General features: G+C 49.2%; 1 protein-coding gene across 1 annotated transcript in view; it reads left to right on the forward strand.

Annotated features, from left to right (window-relative positions):
• The window catches only part of dlgap4a (discs, large homolog-associated protein 4a), a 263,120-nt gene that overhangs the window by 182,895 nt on the left and 63,178 nt on the right, over window positions 1-17,047 (forward strand). Inside the window, exons 5-6 of the mRNA XM_084333572.1 lie at window positions 4,591-4,600; window positions 16,168-16,393. Of these exons, the coding sequence (XP_084189698.1) occupies window positions 4,591-4,600; window positions 16,168-16,393 (236 nt within the window). The remainder of the gene's footprint in view (window positions 1-4,590; window positions 4,601-16,167; window positions 16,394-17,047) is intronic.

The raw sequence follows: 17,047 nt of genomic DNA on the forward strand, positions 1-17,047 counted from the left end.
AAATATATACCGTATACAAATAAGATCTAAGGTGCTAATAAATGAATGAGCGGCATGTGAGTAGACAGGGGGCGTCAGTGGCTCAGGAAGTACAGCGGTCGTCTGGTAATCAGAAGGTTCCCGGTTTGATTCCCGCTCCTCCCGCAGCAGCGTGTCGAAGTGTCCTTGAGCAAGACACTTAACCCCCCAACTGCTCCCGATGAGCAGGTTGGCACCTTGCACGGTCGCCTCCGCCATTAGTGTGTGAATGTGTGAGTGAACGGGTGAATGTGACTCGGCATATGTTGTAAAGCGCTTTGGATAAATGGATTGGATTAATATGTCTTTACTGCCACGCACTCGACACTGCAGCAGCACCCACGTTTCAACACTGTTTGATGAACATTGTTACTCAGCTGAAAGAGTTGTAGTCTTCCTCCTGCTGACTTGTCGTACAGAACTTGTAAGTCGCTTTGGATAAAAGCGTCAGCTAAGTGACTAAATGTAAATGTATAAATGTATAAATGCAGTCCATCCATTTGTGAGTCCAGAGTGCTCCATGCATGGTTCAGTAGTTAAGAGTCTCAAGTTTTCCGACCATTAGCTGTTCTCTTTTTGTTGTGAGTCGGGGGGGGATGAGTTTATGGCTGAACATGCTCCTCATCTTGGCTTGTTCTCCAGGATAGCTCCTCATAGAGGGGGGGGGGGGGGGGGGGGGGGCTTGTTCTCCAGGATAGCTCCTCATAGAGGGGGTGGGGGGGGGGGGTTCTCCAGGATAGCTCATAGAGGGGGTGGGTTCTCCAGGATAGCTCTCATAGAGGGGGGAGGGGGGGGTGTTCTCCAGGATAGCTCATAGAGGGGGTGGGTTCTCCAGGATAGCTCCTCATAGAGGGGGGGGGGGTTCTCCAGGATAGCTCCTCATAGAGGGGGTGGGGGGGGGGTGTTCTCCAGGATAGCTCCTCATAGAGGGGGTGGGGGGGGGGTGTTCTCCAGGATAGCTCCTCATAGAGGGGGTGGGGGGGGTTCTCCAGGATAGCTCCTCATAGAGGGGGTGGGGGGGGGGTTCTCCAGGATAGCTCCTCATAGAGGGGGTGGGGGGGGTGTTCTCCAGGATAGCTCCTCATAGAGGGGGTGGGGGGGGGGGTTCTCCAGGATAGCTCCTCATAGAGGGGGTGGGGGTGTTCTCCAGGATAGCTCATAGAGGGGGTGGGTTCTCCAGGATAGCTCATAGAGGGGGTGGGTTCTCCAGGATAGCTCCTCATAGAGGGGGTGGGGGGGTGTTCTCCAGGATAGCTCATAGAGGGGGTGGGTTCTCCAGGATAGCTCCTCATAGAGGGGGGGGGGGGTTCTCCAGGATAGCTCCTCATAGAGGGGGTGGGGGGGGGTTCTCCAGGATAGCTCCTCATAGAGGGGGGTGGGGGGGGGGGTTCTCCAGGATAGCTCCTCATAGAGGGGGGGGGTTCTCCAGGATAGCTCCTCATGGAGGGGGAGGGGGGGGGGTTCTCCAGGATAGCTCCTCATAGAGGGGGTGGGGGGGGGGTTCTCCAGGATAGCTCCTCATAGAGGGGGTGGGTGGGGGGGGGTTCTCCAGGATAGCTCCTCATAGAGGGGGTGGGGGGGGGGGGGTTCTCCAGGATAGCTCCTCATAGAGGGGGTGGGGGGGGGTTCTCCAGGATAGCTCCTCATAGAGGGGGTGGGGGGGGTGTTCTCCAGGATAGCTCCTCATGGAGGGGGTGGGGGTTCTCCAGGATAGCTCCTCATAGAGGGGGAGGGGGTTCTCCAGGATAGCTCCTCATAGAGGGGGTGGGGGGGTGGGTTCTCCAGGATAGCTCCTCATAGAGGGGGTGGGGGTTCTCCAGGATAGCTCCTCATGGAGGGGGAGGGGGTTCTCCAGGATAGCTCCTCATAGAGGGGGTGGGGGGGTGGGTTCTCCAGGATAGCTCCTCATAGAGGGGGAGTGGGGGGGGGGTTCTCCAGGATAGCTCCTCATAGAGGGGGTGGGGGTTCTCCAGGATAGCTCCTCATAGAGGGGGAGGGGGGGGGGGTTCTCCAGGATAGCTCATAGAGGGGGTGGGGGGGTTCTCCAGGATAGCTCCTCATAGAGGGGGAGGGGGGGGGGGGGTTCTCCAGGATAGCTCATAGAGGGGGGGGGGTTCTCCAGGATAGCTCCTCATAGAGGGGGAGGGGGTGGGGGTTCTCCAGGATAGCTCCTCATAGAGGGGGGGGGGTTCTCCAGGATAGCTCCTCATAGAGAGGGTGGGGGGTTCTCCAGGATAGCATCCAGCTTCATTCCCATCCTCCTCTCCGCTACCACCTCTTAAGTTGTCCAGTTTGACTGCCACTACGGAGCCATTCTAATGTGATTGTGTCGAGCTCAACTGAACAAAACAAAGGAGCAGTAATTTATTGGACCTGTCGACGTGTTTGAACCCTATGGAATCTCAAAAGGATTTCATTTTCAAACGCCATAAAAGCAACAGCTTAAATGTTTCCCTCAATCAGAAAGGATTGAAACCGTTTTAGTGTTTTTGCTGACTGGAAGGTTTGCGGTAAAAAAGCGCCAGGGTTCAAATCTGCTCTATTACACACACACTCTGGCATTGTACAGGAAATACTAATAAAGAGGGTATGGAATCTAATATTCGTAAAGAAGGTTTTCAAGCCAACGCGAGGGCCTTCAACAGAGAGGAAGGGCTGAGAAATGTACCTCTATTCTTGGAGCCTGCCGTGGGAGAACGCATGCTGTGGAGGGCGGGTTGAACATTAATAAGCCGGCAGAGACAGGAAAATGTGCCCAAAAGTAATCCGGAGGAAGTGGGGGGTGTTTGTCTGGTCCGCTCTGAAACGGAGCGGCCCACGCCGCTGACAGCAGCTGTGTGAATATGAAGTACCGTCACGGTTGTGGAAAAGGCAAAGATATCAGTCTCTCTCTGCTTCCACCCCGGAAGCTCTTTAGGTTGGGCTCAAGGTGAGAAGAAGATCAATTGGAGGAATGCGCTTTTGGATCTCAAACGGAAACATTGTGACTGAGTTGCAGGGTTTGCACAAGGTCCTTGAAGTGCTTAAAGTGCTTGATTTAAAAAATAAATAAATAAAGTCAGGGCCTGTAATTCCTTGAAAACAGCAATTATTTTTAACAATGTGCTTAAAAAGTCATTGAAATTCAAATCAACCATTCACATTGAAAGTTTTGTTCACCCATGATAAAATAGTTCTGAATCAATATTTACATTTTTTTTTATCTGTAACTAATTGTCGGAATATTGGATCCGATTTTCTTTTCAATAAAAAACAGCATATAAAAGTGAATTGTGTCCTTTTAAATGCCCTTTTAAAATGGAAAATAGTGCTTACAAAAGTACTTGAAAGTCCTTGAATTTCATTTAGCAATGTCTGTGGGAACCCTGGAGTTGATATCAGATGGGATTATTATTGTTGCACTGAGAGGCTTCAATGGTGTGTGTGCTTTGAGATAAAGCGCTGGGTTCTAACTGTGCAGAAGTCTGAAACTCTCTGGAGTATGTTGATGCTTTGTCATAATTGTATTTAAGTTGGGTATTTTGAACTCAAACGATGTTAAGGCACTTCACCAAAAAACAATGCTGATTTATTTTGCTCATAATCTCACACACACATCCAGTTTACATTTAGTTTGTTTTGTTTTATTTATATCCCCATTAGCTTTTGCATATAGCAACAGCTATTCTTCCTGAGGTCCAATAACTTACATATACATTCACACTCATCACAATATATTGACAAAACATAAATAATATAAAATATATATAATAATAAATAACACACCTAAACAAAACAAACACTGCAAATAGACAAAGCAAATAGACATAAATAAATAAATAAATAAATAGACATTTATTCATTTTATTACAGTTATTGGGATTCAATTAGTTTGAATATGCCACCAGTGATGTCCTCGGGGACATTGAATCCTTGTGTTGTGTTAATTACAGCACCTTGGAATTATGTAGATGAAAGAATAGCAATACCGTGTCTTATAAGGACTGCTACCGTATAGTTTCATTGAGCTGTAATTAACACAACACAAGGATTCACTGTCCCAGACGACATCACTGGTGGCCATAGTCAAACTCATTTACTCTAGAATTGTACAGTAACTGCATATACTTGTATAAATGAATGTGTGCAAAACTAGTTTTGGGGTGTGTCTGAGATTATGTGCAAAATAAATCAGCATTGTTTTTTGGACGAAGTGCCCCATTAACCCTGTAAAGCCCAAAGAGATGTTGCTTGAAGGGAGACTTGGGAGGTTGTGTGACTTCAGATGCCAGAGGGTGGGACCTATAAACAAATTTACCATCCAATAGCATTGTGAGGCTGAACCACAGGACCCATTGAGTATGTCATTAAATAGCCATTAAAAACCCATTAAATAGCTAAAAGTGATGTTGTAATTTTGCAACCAAAGGGCCAGAAGAAAAAATCATTCTGAATATGAAAAGGAAAGCAAGTGTCAAAATACAGTAGTACAGCCATCCATCTCTTCATAATGGGAACGGTCCCTCACTGCTACTAACTAGGAGGGTTTTATTTGAGAAAGTTCCATTTGTAAATCCGGATTTGTTTTGGCAGTCTGAGAGTGGTATGTTGAGTTGGTTTTTTGTGGCGGAGATTTTCAGTTTTGCAGGATGGAGAAAGCATGGCACTTGAAACAAAACACATTATATCCTATATAATTTTATATGAATTCTTCTTGTTTCTTTGAAGTACATTGTTTACAGCTTGTTATGTTTTATTTATTATTATTTTCTTTTCGTGGCCATCTTGGTCTATATACTTATTGTTAAAGTATACTATATACTTATTGTTTATGTGTCTTGTAAGCCCATATGGTTAGACACAGAAATAAAATAAATATCAATCAATCAATCAATCAATCAATCAATCAATCAATCAATCAATCAATCAATCAATCAATCAATCAATCAATCAATCAACTAACAGGCCCCAGCCTCAGAATCACCACTGCCACCCTCTCTGTGTGCCGTCTACTCTTCATCAGTGAGAAGGGGTGAAGTTGGTTCAGCTGGATGGTCTGTAGAATAACTACTTTCCAAAATAATAGATTGTCCAAAAGTCGGGTTACAATACGATGTCCTTTATCTAGATTCTAGAAGCTTTTCGGCGCACGTTACATTACAGTTCTTGTCATCAGTTCATTCACAAAAAACGCTCGCTCCAGTCAGCAACTTAATCACTATAAATGGACACAGCTGGTTACTAGGTTACTAGGCGCAAGGCATTCTGGGACTTGTATTTCTACCAACGAATGTGGCGACTAATGTAAATAATAGTATCTCTGACTATAATAAACAAACACTCTTCCAACCTTGACGCTTTCAAATGTAAACAATAATCGATATTAACATATATGAAATAGAACTCATTATTACATGGCGTTTTAACATTCGCCAAAATGCTTGATTGTGATTAGTCAATAGCGCTCGGTTGCCCCTGACAGCGGTCAGTTATTTCTCGATAACGGACCGCTGCTATGGGCAACACAGCGCTATTGACCAATCACAATCAAGCATTTTGGTAGCAGACAGTCACGAAAGCTAAGCTCAGCATATGCACATCTGCACTCATCAGGTAATCAGACCACACACCTGCCGGCGATGACAGAGGAGCAACAGAACAACTGCGTCTGCATTTGATCTCGTCTTGTCGATGGTGTAAAATGAATTAGGTATATTGTTAGTAAGTTAGCCATGTAATAAGCGGGATTGTTAGGGTTTGAACCGACCTCAATCGCACGGCACAGACAGGAAGTTCAGAGTTAGCCAAATACTAGGGCGTATTTATTTACAGAGTCACAAAAGGGGTAAAGTAACAATTATGAAACAACAAGGGAGACTGCCATCGGCAGAGTTCTCTGCGGCTCTGCAGATCCTCCTGGTGATAGCAGTGGGGAATCGGTATTTGACGTTGTAGCGGCTCTGCAGATACTCCCAGCTTTAACTCGAGGTGGAAAACGGAGAGAGAGAGAGATATCAATAACAGTCCAACGAAACACAGAGGCAGTGTGGTTCCCTCCTCCCTTAGCTGTGTCCAGAACCAATGAACAGTAACAATCTTCAGTGTTCTCCACAACACACAAGTTAGCTGAGTTTAGTGCAAACAGAAATGATATCTTCAGTGTCTCTTCAAAACACACACTATAAGCAAAAATTATAATCTTCGGTGTTCGTCACACACACAGACAGAATAATCCAGAGGGGTTTGGTTCCAACTCACCCAAGCGCAAACGCGTAAAGCGGGAAAAACGAGGCGCAGCTCCAAACGGGGAACAAGGTTCTCATCAGCGGATCTCCACAGAAAGTCCTGGAGGGAAAGAAGACGAGGCACAGCAACGGGGAAAAAGCAGGCAAAAGCAGTTGTATTCCAAAACGACCCAACATCGATTGAAGGGAAGTCCCAGTATAAAAAGCCTCTGGGGCGCTAATCAAAAACTATGACAGGTGTGCGCTGGAATTGATACTTGCTCCAAAAGCGTGTGGCGGGGAATGCACCAATCAACACAGCACCTTAAAGGAGCGGAGCATGTGGCGGGGAATGCATCAATCAACACAGTACCTTAAAGGAGCGGAGCGTGTGGCGGGGAATGAACCAATCCTCACAGTACCCCCCCCTCCACGGGAGCCACCCGGCGACCAGCCCGACCCGGCTCGTTCGGGTGAGCACGATGGAAGTCGGTGATCAGGCCGGGGTCCATGATGAGCTGGCGGGAGACCCAGCTCCGTTCCTCCGGGCCGTACCTCTCCCAGTCCACCAGGTACTGGAACCCCCGACCCCGCCGTCGAACGCCCATCAACCGGCGGACCTGCCACTGGGGGTGTCCGTCCACCATCTCGGGAGGAAGCGGGTCCGGAGCAGGAGGCATCAGGGGACTGAGAGAGACAGGCTTAACCCGGGATACATGGAAAACGGGGTGAATGCGCATGGACGCAGGAAGCTTAAGACTCACCGCCGCCGGACTGAGCACCTTCAGAACCTCAAAAGGACAGACGAACCAGGGGTTGAGCTTCTTGGCCGAGGACCGAAGCGGAAGGTCCTTTGCGGACAGCCACACCCTCTGCCCAGGGTGGTACGTCGGCGCAGGGACCCGGCGCCGGTCGGCCCCACGACTGGCGTGCTCCGATGACCGGAGCAGCGCAGACCTGGCGATCTCCCAGACCCGACGGCACCGGTCGAGATGCTCCTGTACGGAGGGAACTGCCACTTCCGACTCCTGTGCAGGGAAAAGAGGGGGTTGGTAGCCCAGGGATACCTCAAAAGGTGAGAGGCCGGTGGCGGAACTGACCATGGAGTTGATGGAGTACTCGACCCAGGGAAGGAAACGGCTCCAAGAAGCGGGTTTCTCGGCAGCCACACACCGAAGAGCAGACTCCGCTCTCTGGTTCATCCTCTCCAATTGTCCGTTAGTCTGGGGATGATAACCAGAGGAAAAACTGACCGTTGCCCCCAATCCCTTGCAAAAAGCCCGCCATACCTGGGAAGTGAACTGGGGCCCCCGGTCCGAGACGACGTCCTGGGGAAACCCATGGAGGCGAAACACGTGGCGTGTCAGGAGGTCCGCCGTCTCGGCCGCCGAGGGAAGCTTGGGAAGGGCCACGAGGTGAACCCCCTTGCTGAACCGATCCACCACGGTCAGTAGGCACGTGTTCCCCTGGGAAGAAGGAAGACCCGTGACGAAGTCCAACGCCACATGGGACCAAGGGCGGCTCGTTATGGCAAGCGGCTGCAATAGCCCGGAGGGTGCCTGGTGGGAGGCCTTGCTGCGGGCGCAGACTGTGCAGGCCAGTACGAACTCCTTGACGTCGTTCCTCATGGTGGGCCACCAGAATCGACGAGCCAGGAAGGAGAACGTGCGATGAACGCCTGGGTGGCAGGCGAACCGGCTGGTATGGCCCCACTGGAGGACCCGGGACCGGACTGAGTCGGGGACGAAGAGACGATGAACCGGTACATTGCCTGGAGCGCGATGGAAGCGTAGGGCACGCCTTACCACCCCCTCGATGTCCAAGGTGACTACTCCTACCACCCTGGCCTCTGGGAGGATGGGAGTCGGGTCCTCAGTGGTTGGAGCCCCCTTGGAGTGTAACCGGGACAGGGAGTCTGCCTTTCGTGTTGCGGGAACCAGGGCGAAACGTCAGCGAGAAGTCGAACCGACTGAGGAAGCTGGCCCATCTTGCCTGCCGGCCATTGAGGCGCTTGGAAGCACGGATGTAGGTCAGGTTCTTGTGGTCCGTCCAAATGGTAAATGGCTCCTCGGCCCCCTCTAACCAATGACGCCACTCCTCCAAGGCAGCCACAACCGCCAGCAGCTCCTGATTGCCGATGTCGTAGTTCTTCTCGGCAGGGAGGAAGCGACGCGAGTAGAAGGCGCACGGATGTACCTTCTGGTCCGTTGCCGACCGCTGGGATAAGATAGCTCCTAGTCCGGTATCCGAGGCGTCCACCTCTACGATGAACTGTCTCTTGGGGTCTGGATGGAGCAAGACCGGGGCGGAAGTGAACCTCTTCTTGAGGGAGCGGAACGCAGCACACGCCGCTGGGGACCAGTCGAACGGCAGGGCAGGAGAGGTCAGCCTGGTAAGTGGTTCCGCCACCTGACTGTAGTTCCGGATGAATCTTCGGTAGAAGTTGGCGAACCCGAGGAAGCTCTGTAACTCCTTCCGAGAGGTGGGTTCCGGCCACTCCTCCACGGCCCGGATCTTGCGAGGGTCAGCTCGGGTCAAGCCTCTCTCCACGATGAAGCCCAGGTAATCGACGGAGTCGGAGTGGAATCGGCACTTCTCTGCCTTGACGAAGAGCCGATTGTGGAGGAGGCGCTCCTGCACACGGCGGACATGCTGGATGTGTTCCTCGAGGGTCTTGGAGAAAATGAGGATGTCGTCTAGGTATACCACCACAAACTCCTCCAGCATGTCACGAAGGACGTCGTTCATGAGCGCCTGGAATACCGCCGGAGCGTTGGTGAGGCCGAACGGCATTACCAGGTACTCGTAGTGGCCCCTGGGAGTCTTGAAGGCGGTCTTCCACTCATCGCCCTCTCGGATACGGACCAGATGGTAGGCACTCCGGAGGTCCAGCTTGGTAAAGACGGTAGCCTGGGTGAGAGGCTCGAAGGTGGAGTTCATGAGAGGAAGAGGGTACTTGTTCTTAATGGTGATCTCGTTGAGCTGGCGATAGTCGATGCAGGGTCGAAGGCAGGCCCGGACTGGCCATCGGGAGCACCGGGAGTTTTCCCGGTGGCCTGGCCTGCACAGATTAAAAAAAAAAAATTATATATATAAAAAAAAAAAAAATCTTTTTTTTATTATTATTATTATTATTATTTTTTGCCAGGCGATTGTTTCTAGTTGTGGCGGCGGCGCGGCGCGATAGTTAGATAACCTAGATGGGTGGGGAACAACCAGGAGTTCACTGTCTGCCACAGAGTTGGAGAACTCTCTGACTCTCTCTCTCACGGGCCGGCGGATCACACACACACAATGGAGCCGTGCTGCCGCTTGTGATTGGTGGAGGCGGGACCAGGCGATACAACTGATTGACAGCGGAGGCGGCGAATGGAATGGCAGACGGCACTCAGATGCAGAATAACAGCCAGGCAATGAGCCAGGTAGTGAGGGACTCGGGAGAGATACAGTAGAGCGAAAGTCAATTAACGTTGATGTCAAGATGGACAGTGGAAGAAAGAGAAAGGGTGGAGGAGAGAGGGATAAAACAAAGAAAAAGAAAGGCCCTTACAGGAGAGAGTGGTTAACTGTATTATAATAGTAAATAGAAAAATATGTTGTGCTCTTGCTTTTTTCTTTTTGAAGGTGGAGAGAGTAGCATTGCTAGTGCCACAACAGTTTTATTTGAGGTCCATAACAGTACATTGTACTAAGCAATTGTTGGCTCATTACTTTGTGATTCACATGCACTAAAATTCACCAGAATGCAGGAAATTAAGTCTTTGTAACAAAAAAATTCCTGGTGGGGGACCCCCAGACCCCCCGCTTAAAAAGTGGCCTGACTGGGGCTATATTTCGCGCTATATCTCCCGGTATGAATTATTTCCCCAGTCCGGCCCTGGTCGAAGGGCTCCGTCCTTCTTCCCAACAAAGAAAAAACCGGCCGCCACAGGGGAGGAGGAAGGCCGAATGAGTCCTGCTTCCAAGGACTCAGAGATATATTGATCCATCGCTGCCTTCTCAGGGACGGTCAGACTGTAGAGGCGGCTGCCGGGAAGGGGAGCCCCTGAGCGGAGGTCGATGGCACAGTCGTAAGGCCGGTGAGGCGGAAGGGCCTGAGCCCTGGACTTACTGAAAACCTCCTCGAGGTTGTGGTACTCGGGGGGTATGGTCGAGAGGTCCGGAGGCGGCTCACAAACGGATCTCCGGGGCGTGGGACAGGACGCCGCCTGAAGACACTGGGCATGACAGGAGGAGCTCCACCCCCTGATGGTACCGGAGGACCAGGCGATGTGAGGCTTGTGCAGCGTGAGCCAGGGCCGGCCCAGGACTACTGGGACAAGAGGGGATCTGGTGATAAAAAACTGGAGTCTCTCAACGTGGTTACCAGCAATGGTGAGCAGGACAGGACAGGTGCATTGAGTGATGTCAGCCAGGCGGTGTTGGTCCAATGCGAACACCTCCAATGGCCTCACGAGGTCCTCTAGTGGAATGTTGGCCCGGGTAGCAAACTCGAAGTCTAGGAAACTCTCGTCAGCACCCGAGTCAATGAGTGCCTCCACCGTGGCCCGTTGGTCCGCCCAGGCCAGGGTGACGCTCATCAGACGGCTAGGTGGTGCACGGCTCTGGGAACGAGAAAAACGGCTCACCAGGATCTCCCGGGCGAGCCTGGTCTTTTGGCCGGGTGGGGCAGTTGGAGATACGGTGTCCATCCCGACCGCAGTAGAGGCAAAGGCCGGACCTGAACCTTGCCTCCCGTTCAGCTTGGCTAAGATGTGAACGTCCCAGCTGCATGGGTTCCTCCCCGGGCACCGAACGGGAGGGGAAGGAACCACCAGTTGTGTTGGGAGCAGGGCGGGCCGCAGTACCGTCACGAGTACGGGGGGTCTGGGGAACCTCTGGCGGTCCCGGTCGGGTTCTCTCACGTCTTCTCTCCTGGAGGCGTCCGTCGATGCGAATGGCGAGGCTGAATAGGTCCTCGAGGGACTCAGGTTCCTCACGGGTCGCGAGCTGGTCCCTGACAGCGTCGTTGAGCCCCCTCACGAAGGTGTTGCCGCCAGTCTGAACTCCAGCACGTAGTCGGTGACCCCGCCACTGTCCTGCCAGAAGGTGCCCAACCGAGCTCCAGGGTCCTGGCCACGGGCTGGGTGGTGGAAAACCCTGCGGAGCTCTGCCACGAAGTCTGCGTAGGAAAAACAGAAATCAGCCCCCATTGCCCAGGAGGCAGTAACCCACTGTGCTGCCCGGCCTGAGAGCAGGTTAGTCATGTAAGCCACTCGGGCTCCCCTTGAAGTGAATCGGCTGGGTTGATGACGAAAAACCAAGTCCTCGAAGTTACCATTGAACAACCGTGGTTCGGAGAGACAGGGCTCCCGAGGTGCGGGATCGGGAGGCGCGGGGCCTGCCACGGCTGCGGGTGATGCTCCGGCCGAGGCTCCTGTAGTAGGTGGGGTTACAAGCAAGGTGTTAACGGCTTCACTCAGCGCTTGTAATTGGTGGAGAATATTAGTCTGCTGATTACCCTGGGCTGTCTGCAGGCTAGCCAGAGAGCCAAGGGACTCCTGAATAGGCAGGACCTGGTCTCGGAGCTCCTGTACAGCAGCCGCAGCCGCACCTAGCTGTAGGCTGTGGTCGTTGGTTAATTCAATCTGGACCGCCAACGCTGTTCTGACCCTGTCTGTGTCGGCTGAGGTCGTCATGGTCGGGTCGTAATGTTACGGTTTGAACCGACCTCAATCGCACGGCACAGACAGGAAGTTCAGAGTTAGCCAAATACTAGGGCGTATTTATTTACAGAGTCACAAAAGGGGTAAAGTAACAATTATGAAACAACAAGGGAGACTGCCATCGGCAGAGTTCTCTGCGGCTCTGCAGATCCTCCTGGTGATAGCAGTGGGGAATCGGTATTTGACGTTGTAGCGGCTCTGCAGATACTCCCAGTTTTAACTCGAGGTGGAAAATGGAGAGAGAGAGAGATATCAATAACAGTCCAACGAAACACAGAGGCAGTGTGGTTCCCTCCTCCCTTAGCTGTGTCCAGAACCAATGAACAGTAACAATCTTCAGTGTTCTCCACAACACACAAGTTAGCTGAGTTTAGTGCAAACAAAAATGATATCTTCAGTGTCTCTTCAAAACACACACTTCAACTGAGTCCAGTGCAAGCAAAAATGATAATCTTCGGTGTTCGTCACACACACAGACAGAATAATCCAGAGGGGTTTGGTTCCAACTCACCCAAGCGCAAACGCGTAAAGCGGGTAAACGAGGCGCAGCTCCAAACGGGGAACAAGGTTCTCATCAGCGGATCTCCACAGAAAGTCCTGGAGGGAAAGAAGACGAGGCACAGCAACGGGGAAAAAGCAGGCAAAAGCAGTTGTATTCCAAAACGACCCGACATCGATTGAAGGGAAGTCCCAGTATAAAAAGCCTCTGGGACGCTAATCAAAAACTATGACAGGTGCGCGCTGGAATTGATACTTGCTCCAAAAGCGTGTGGCGGGGAATGCACCAATCAACACAGCACCTTAAAGGAGCGGAGCGTGTGGCGGGGAATGCATCAATCAACACAGTACCTTAAAGGAGCGGAGCGTGTGGCGGGGAATGAACCAATCCTCACAGGGATAATGTATAGCTATACTCGGTCATTGTCGCAAAATAATTGACCTTCACTGCGTTTAGAACACCTCGGCGCGGCGCCTCGGTGTTCTAAACTCTGTGTCGGTCAATTATTTTGCGACAATGACCTCGTAGCTATACATTATCCCTTACATATTAATCATGTAACCTGACCTATTAAGTTACAACAGATGGTCTCTCTATGAGACCCCCTAATGCTCCAACAGCGGACCACCGTCTCTCAACTAAAGCTGTGTGCTGTCTACTCTTCATCAGTGAGAAGGGGTGACGTTGGTTCAGCTGGATGATGGTCTCTCTATGAGACCCCCCTCAGCCTCCAGCAGCGGCCTCAGCTGTGGGAGTGTGTGGTGTGATGATATCTGATATAACGACACCAATGGACCCTTTTCACAGACGCGCCGCCATCGCAGGGTAAAACGGTTCGTGCCAATTGTCACCACTGGGCGAATCAAGCAGAGCCGTTATTAATGTTATTAGCTATAACTGTGTTTACAGTGAATCAAATCAAAATCAAATCAAATTTATTTGTAAGGCCCGACAACACACGTTAATGTCCCCATGGGCCGGACACGTCTTCTTTAAACAAATCAAGAAGAAACATCACAATAAGTCAAGAACAAAACAAAAACACCATGAAATCCAAAATAAAATGTAAAATAAATAAATGAATGCAACACTCCCAGACAGGAAAAAAGCACCACAGGCAATGTGGAGGGGAGAAACCTTAGAAGGGCCGTTCAAGGGGGGATCTCCCTTCTTAGATGTCGGTGATAGTAGTGTTGCTATAAAACAGGCGAAACAGTTGGTAAGTATGTACATATACGTGTAATGAAACACAAATAAGTACATGCAATATCAACTGGGGTACATAAGAACTTATTGAAAGATTGAAAATAGAGCTGATGACGGTGATATGACACATCTGTGGCTGAGGATGACTCATACTATGGAAAACGTGTACCATCCCTGGACTCCCATGTGCGCACGGTTTGGTTTCGGAAGCAGAGTTTCCCCCCACAAATTACATAATTATTTAAAAAAAAAAACAGTGAAGGGATCTATATGAGGGAAGAAAGGAGGTGATGGAAAATGTATCATTAAAATTAATCATTTCTTATTAACAAAATTGCTCCACAGATTCAAGGAGGTCATATAAAATTGTTGAAATGATACAAAACGTGGGGGCCTTTAATAAGAAGAACCAGACAACACTGCGGCCATGAACGGGAAGTGTGTGAATAGGTTTCATCATTTTAGTTTGCCGTTCTGGTCGAAATTTAATATGATCTCAATAACGTCGTACGCTGTGGCTTGGCAGAATTCGCATGACCAGCAAACCCGTCGTACAACGTGATTGGTGGTCAATGTGTTAAGATACACAGGCATTGAAAAGGTAGAGAGACCAGCCAGAGGAGGAGACCATGGCAAACTACTTTTACAGAGAGAGACCCACCATATACACACCCTGCAAACTATGGCCCCTCTTGGACTTAATGAAGAGTTTGACATTAAACCCTTCCTGTAAATACACACATTCTGTCTGGTTCTGTTTTTAAGTTTTCTCATTATATATTTTTTCTCTATTTTACATGTGAAAGTGTGTTTCATCTAACTACTAACTACTACTGTTATTGTAACTAACTATGTACCGTATGTTCTAACACTTAAGCTGTAATATGTTTTGTAAATTTGTAGCCTATAGGCTAATTGATTTGAACCTTGACCTGGTTCAACCTTGACCCCTAATATGTATGTATATATACCCCACCCCGGGCCCTTTCACATGTTGGTGACACTTGAAAAAGGCCACAGGCCGAAACGTTGTGTTAAATTGAATTAAACTCGGGAACACGGCAGACGGTGTGCTGACTTCTTTTCACAACTTTACATATCTATTTGAGTCAAGCACCTGTGACTACACTTTGGATGTGCGTGAGTCTTTTCTACTACCTGGTGTCTTTATTCCCCACATTCCCTCCAACTGTCTGATCCTTCATCTCTATGTTTCTTTTGTGAGGGTGTGAGGAAGAACCTGACCCTGGTCCACCACTCAGATTCTGTTGAGTCTCAATCAAACGTGTTTTTGATTCTCAATGTTGAATTTCACCGTTTCATGGCAAATAACTTTGATATTGATAGATAACTTATTATTAATATGATATGGTAAGGAAGGGGCAGGACCAGATAAGCTTTGCTTCTTTCTGTCCCTTCTCGAATAAAACCATTTGTCTTGAGCTATGTTGACAATTGCTTCCATGTCTAGGAAGATATATTTTATTTGATTTGTATTTGTATTTGTATTTTATTTTATTTTGTATTATTATTTTTTTGTTATTTCAAGTGTGTGTGTGTTTATGGTTGTTCGAGATAAATAAAGATCAAATCAAATGAAATGAAAAGCAACCTTCACACACCCTGTGTGTTTATAGCTTTTTGTCTTCCTACGATCACGAAAACAAGATAATCAGATAATACAACTATGTGTATATATGTAAACACAGTGCACCCTTCCTTCACAGCGGTGCACTCCGCCCCCCCCCCCCCCCTCCCCCTCCCCAAACAGTAGTTTCAGCTCGTGTCGAGAGGGAGGAGGAGGAGGGAGCCACGGCCTGTTCCTCCAGTTCTTTTTTAAACGTCTTTAGTAACTCGTAGAAGATGACAGAAAGGCAGCGTTTTGGTCGAGAAGAAAGGTGAAACAAATTCAGCCATCATCATACGACGGACGATCTCAAAATCAATGCATAATCGTGTTTTAATAGTCGTGATTTCAATATCAATAAAAAATAATCACGATTACGGTTTTTGTCTTAAGCACTGCTCTGTTGTAATTCAAAACTGAACTTTGCAAAGAAACTCAAAGTTAAGAGCGATGCACTGCTCTGTTGTTAAGTTGTGAGCGACGCTCTGTTGTTGTGAGCGACGCACTGCTCTGTTGTTCTATAAGGTCATTTAGAACTGTACTTTGTAAAGAAACTCAAAGTGTTAAGAGCGATGCACTGCTCTGGTGTTATATATTTTTGTATGAACAGTTTTATCACACTTTTTACTGTCTGTTCTACTTTATAATTTTTTGCCTATTTTTAAACTGAATCAAACTGCACTTTTTTACTCTATCTAATCTATTCTATTTTATTAGAATATATAATTGTGATTTACCTTACCTTGCTACCTCTCTATATATTTTTTTTAATGTTATATGCTCGCTTATGCCTGCATTTTTTACTGTTGTGAAGCACTTGGAACTGCAATTTCTGTATGAAAAGTGCTATACAAATAAAGTTATTATTAATAATCGAGTGGCCCTGCGAACGCTTGTGTGTCCCTCCAGGTTTGCGCGCAGCAGGGCTGTGGGCACTCCCTGGCCTACTGTGAGCTGGAGTCCCAGGCGGTGGAAGCTCTGGATCTGCCTGCGCCCACGTGCTTCCGGTCGCGCAGCCACAGCTACCTGCGGGCCATCCAGGCGGGCTGCTCCCAGGACGAGGACACGGGCTCCATGGACTCGGACTCGCCGCCGCCCACCACCACGGGCTGCTGCGCCTACAGCTCCGACACCAGTGAGTGTGGTAGTGAAAGGGTTAACGGTCTGTAGTGTGGTAGTGAAAGGGTTAACCTTCCGTAGTGTGGTTGTGAAAGGGTTAACTGTCTGTAGTGTGGTAGTGAAAGGTTAACCTTCTGTAGTGTGGTAGTGAAAGGGTTACCCTTCTGTAGTGTGGTAGTGAAAGGTTAACCTTCTGTAGTGTGGTAGTGAAAGGTTAACTGTCTGTAGTGTGGTAGTGAAAGGGTTAACCTTCCGTAGTGTGGTTGTGAAAGGGTTAACTGTTTGTAGTGTGGTAGTGAAAGGTTAACGTAAGGTTATGTATATAACCAAGTTCTGTGAGTTATGGTGCGCTCAGCACCAGTTGCACTGTACTTCACTTCGTGCACGAGCACTGAATAATTTTTTTTACATCCCAACATTCGTCTGGCCACACCCCCATCCGCTTACCTTCATAAGCAGGAGTGTGGTCACCTACTCGCCTCCTTCCCAAACTTTCACCATAAGGCGAGATCAAGGGCCGCAGCGGCGTCCTGGTGCTGAGCGCACCATAACTCACAGAACTTGGTTATATACATAACCTTACGTTCTGTTTCGTTATGGCTTCGCTCAGCACCAGTTGCACAACAGGAGCTGAGCGGGAGCCATAGCCCGACAAATGTACCCCGCTGAG

This window comes from Notolepis coatsorum (genome assembly GCF_963971535.1).
Source record: "Notolepis coatsorum genome assembly, chromosome: 17".
Lineage (NCBI taxonomy): Eukaryota > Metazoa > Chordata > Actinopteri > Aulopiformes > Paralepididae > Notolepis > Notolepis coatsorum.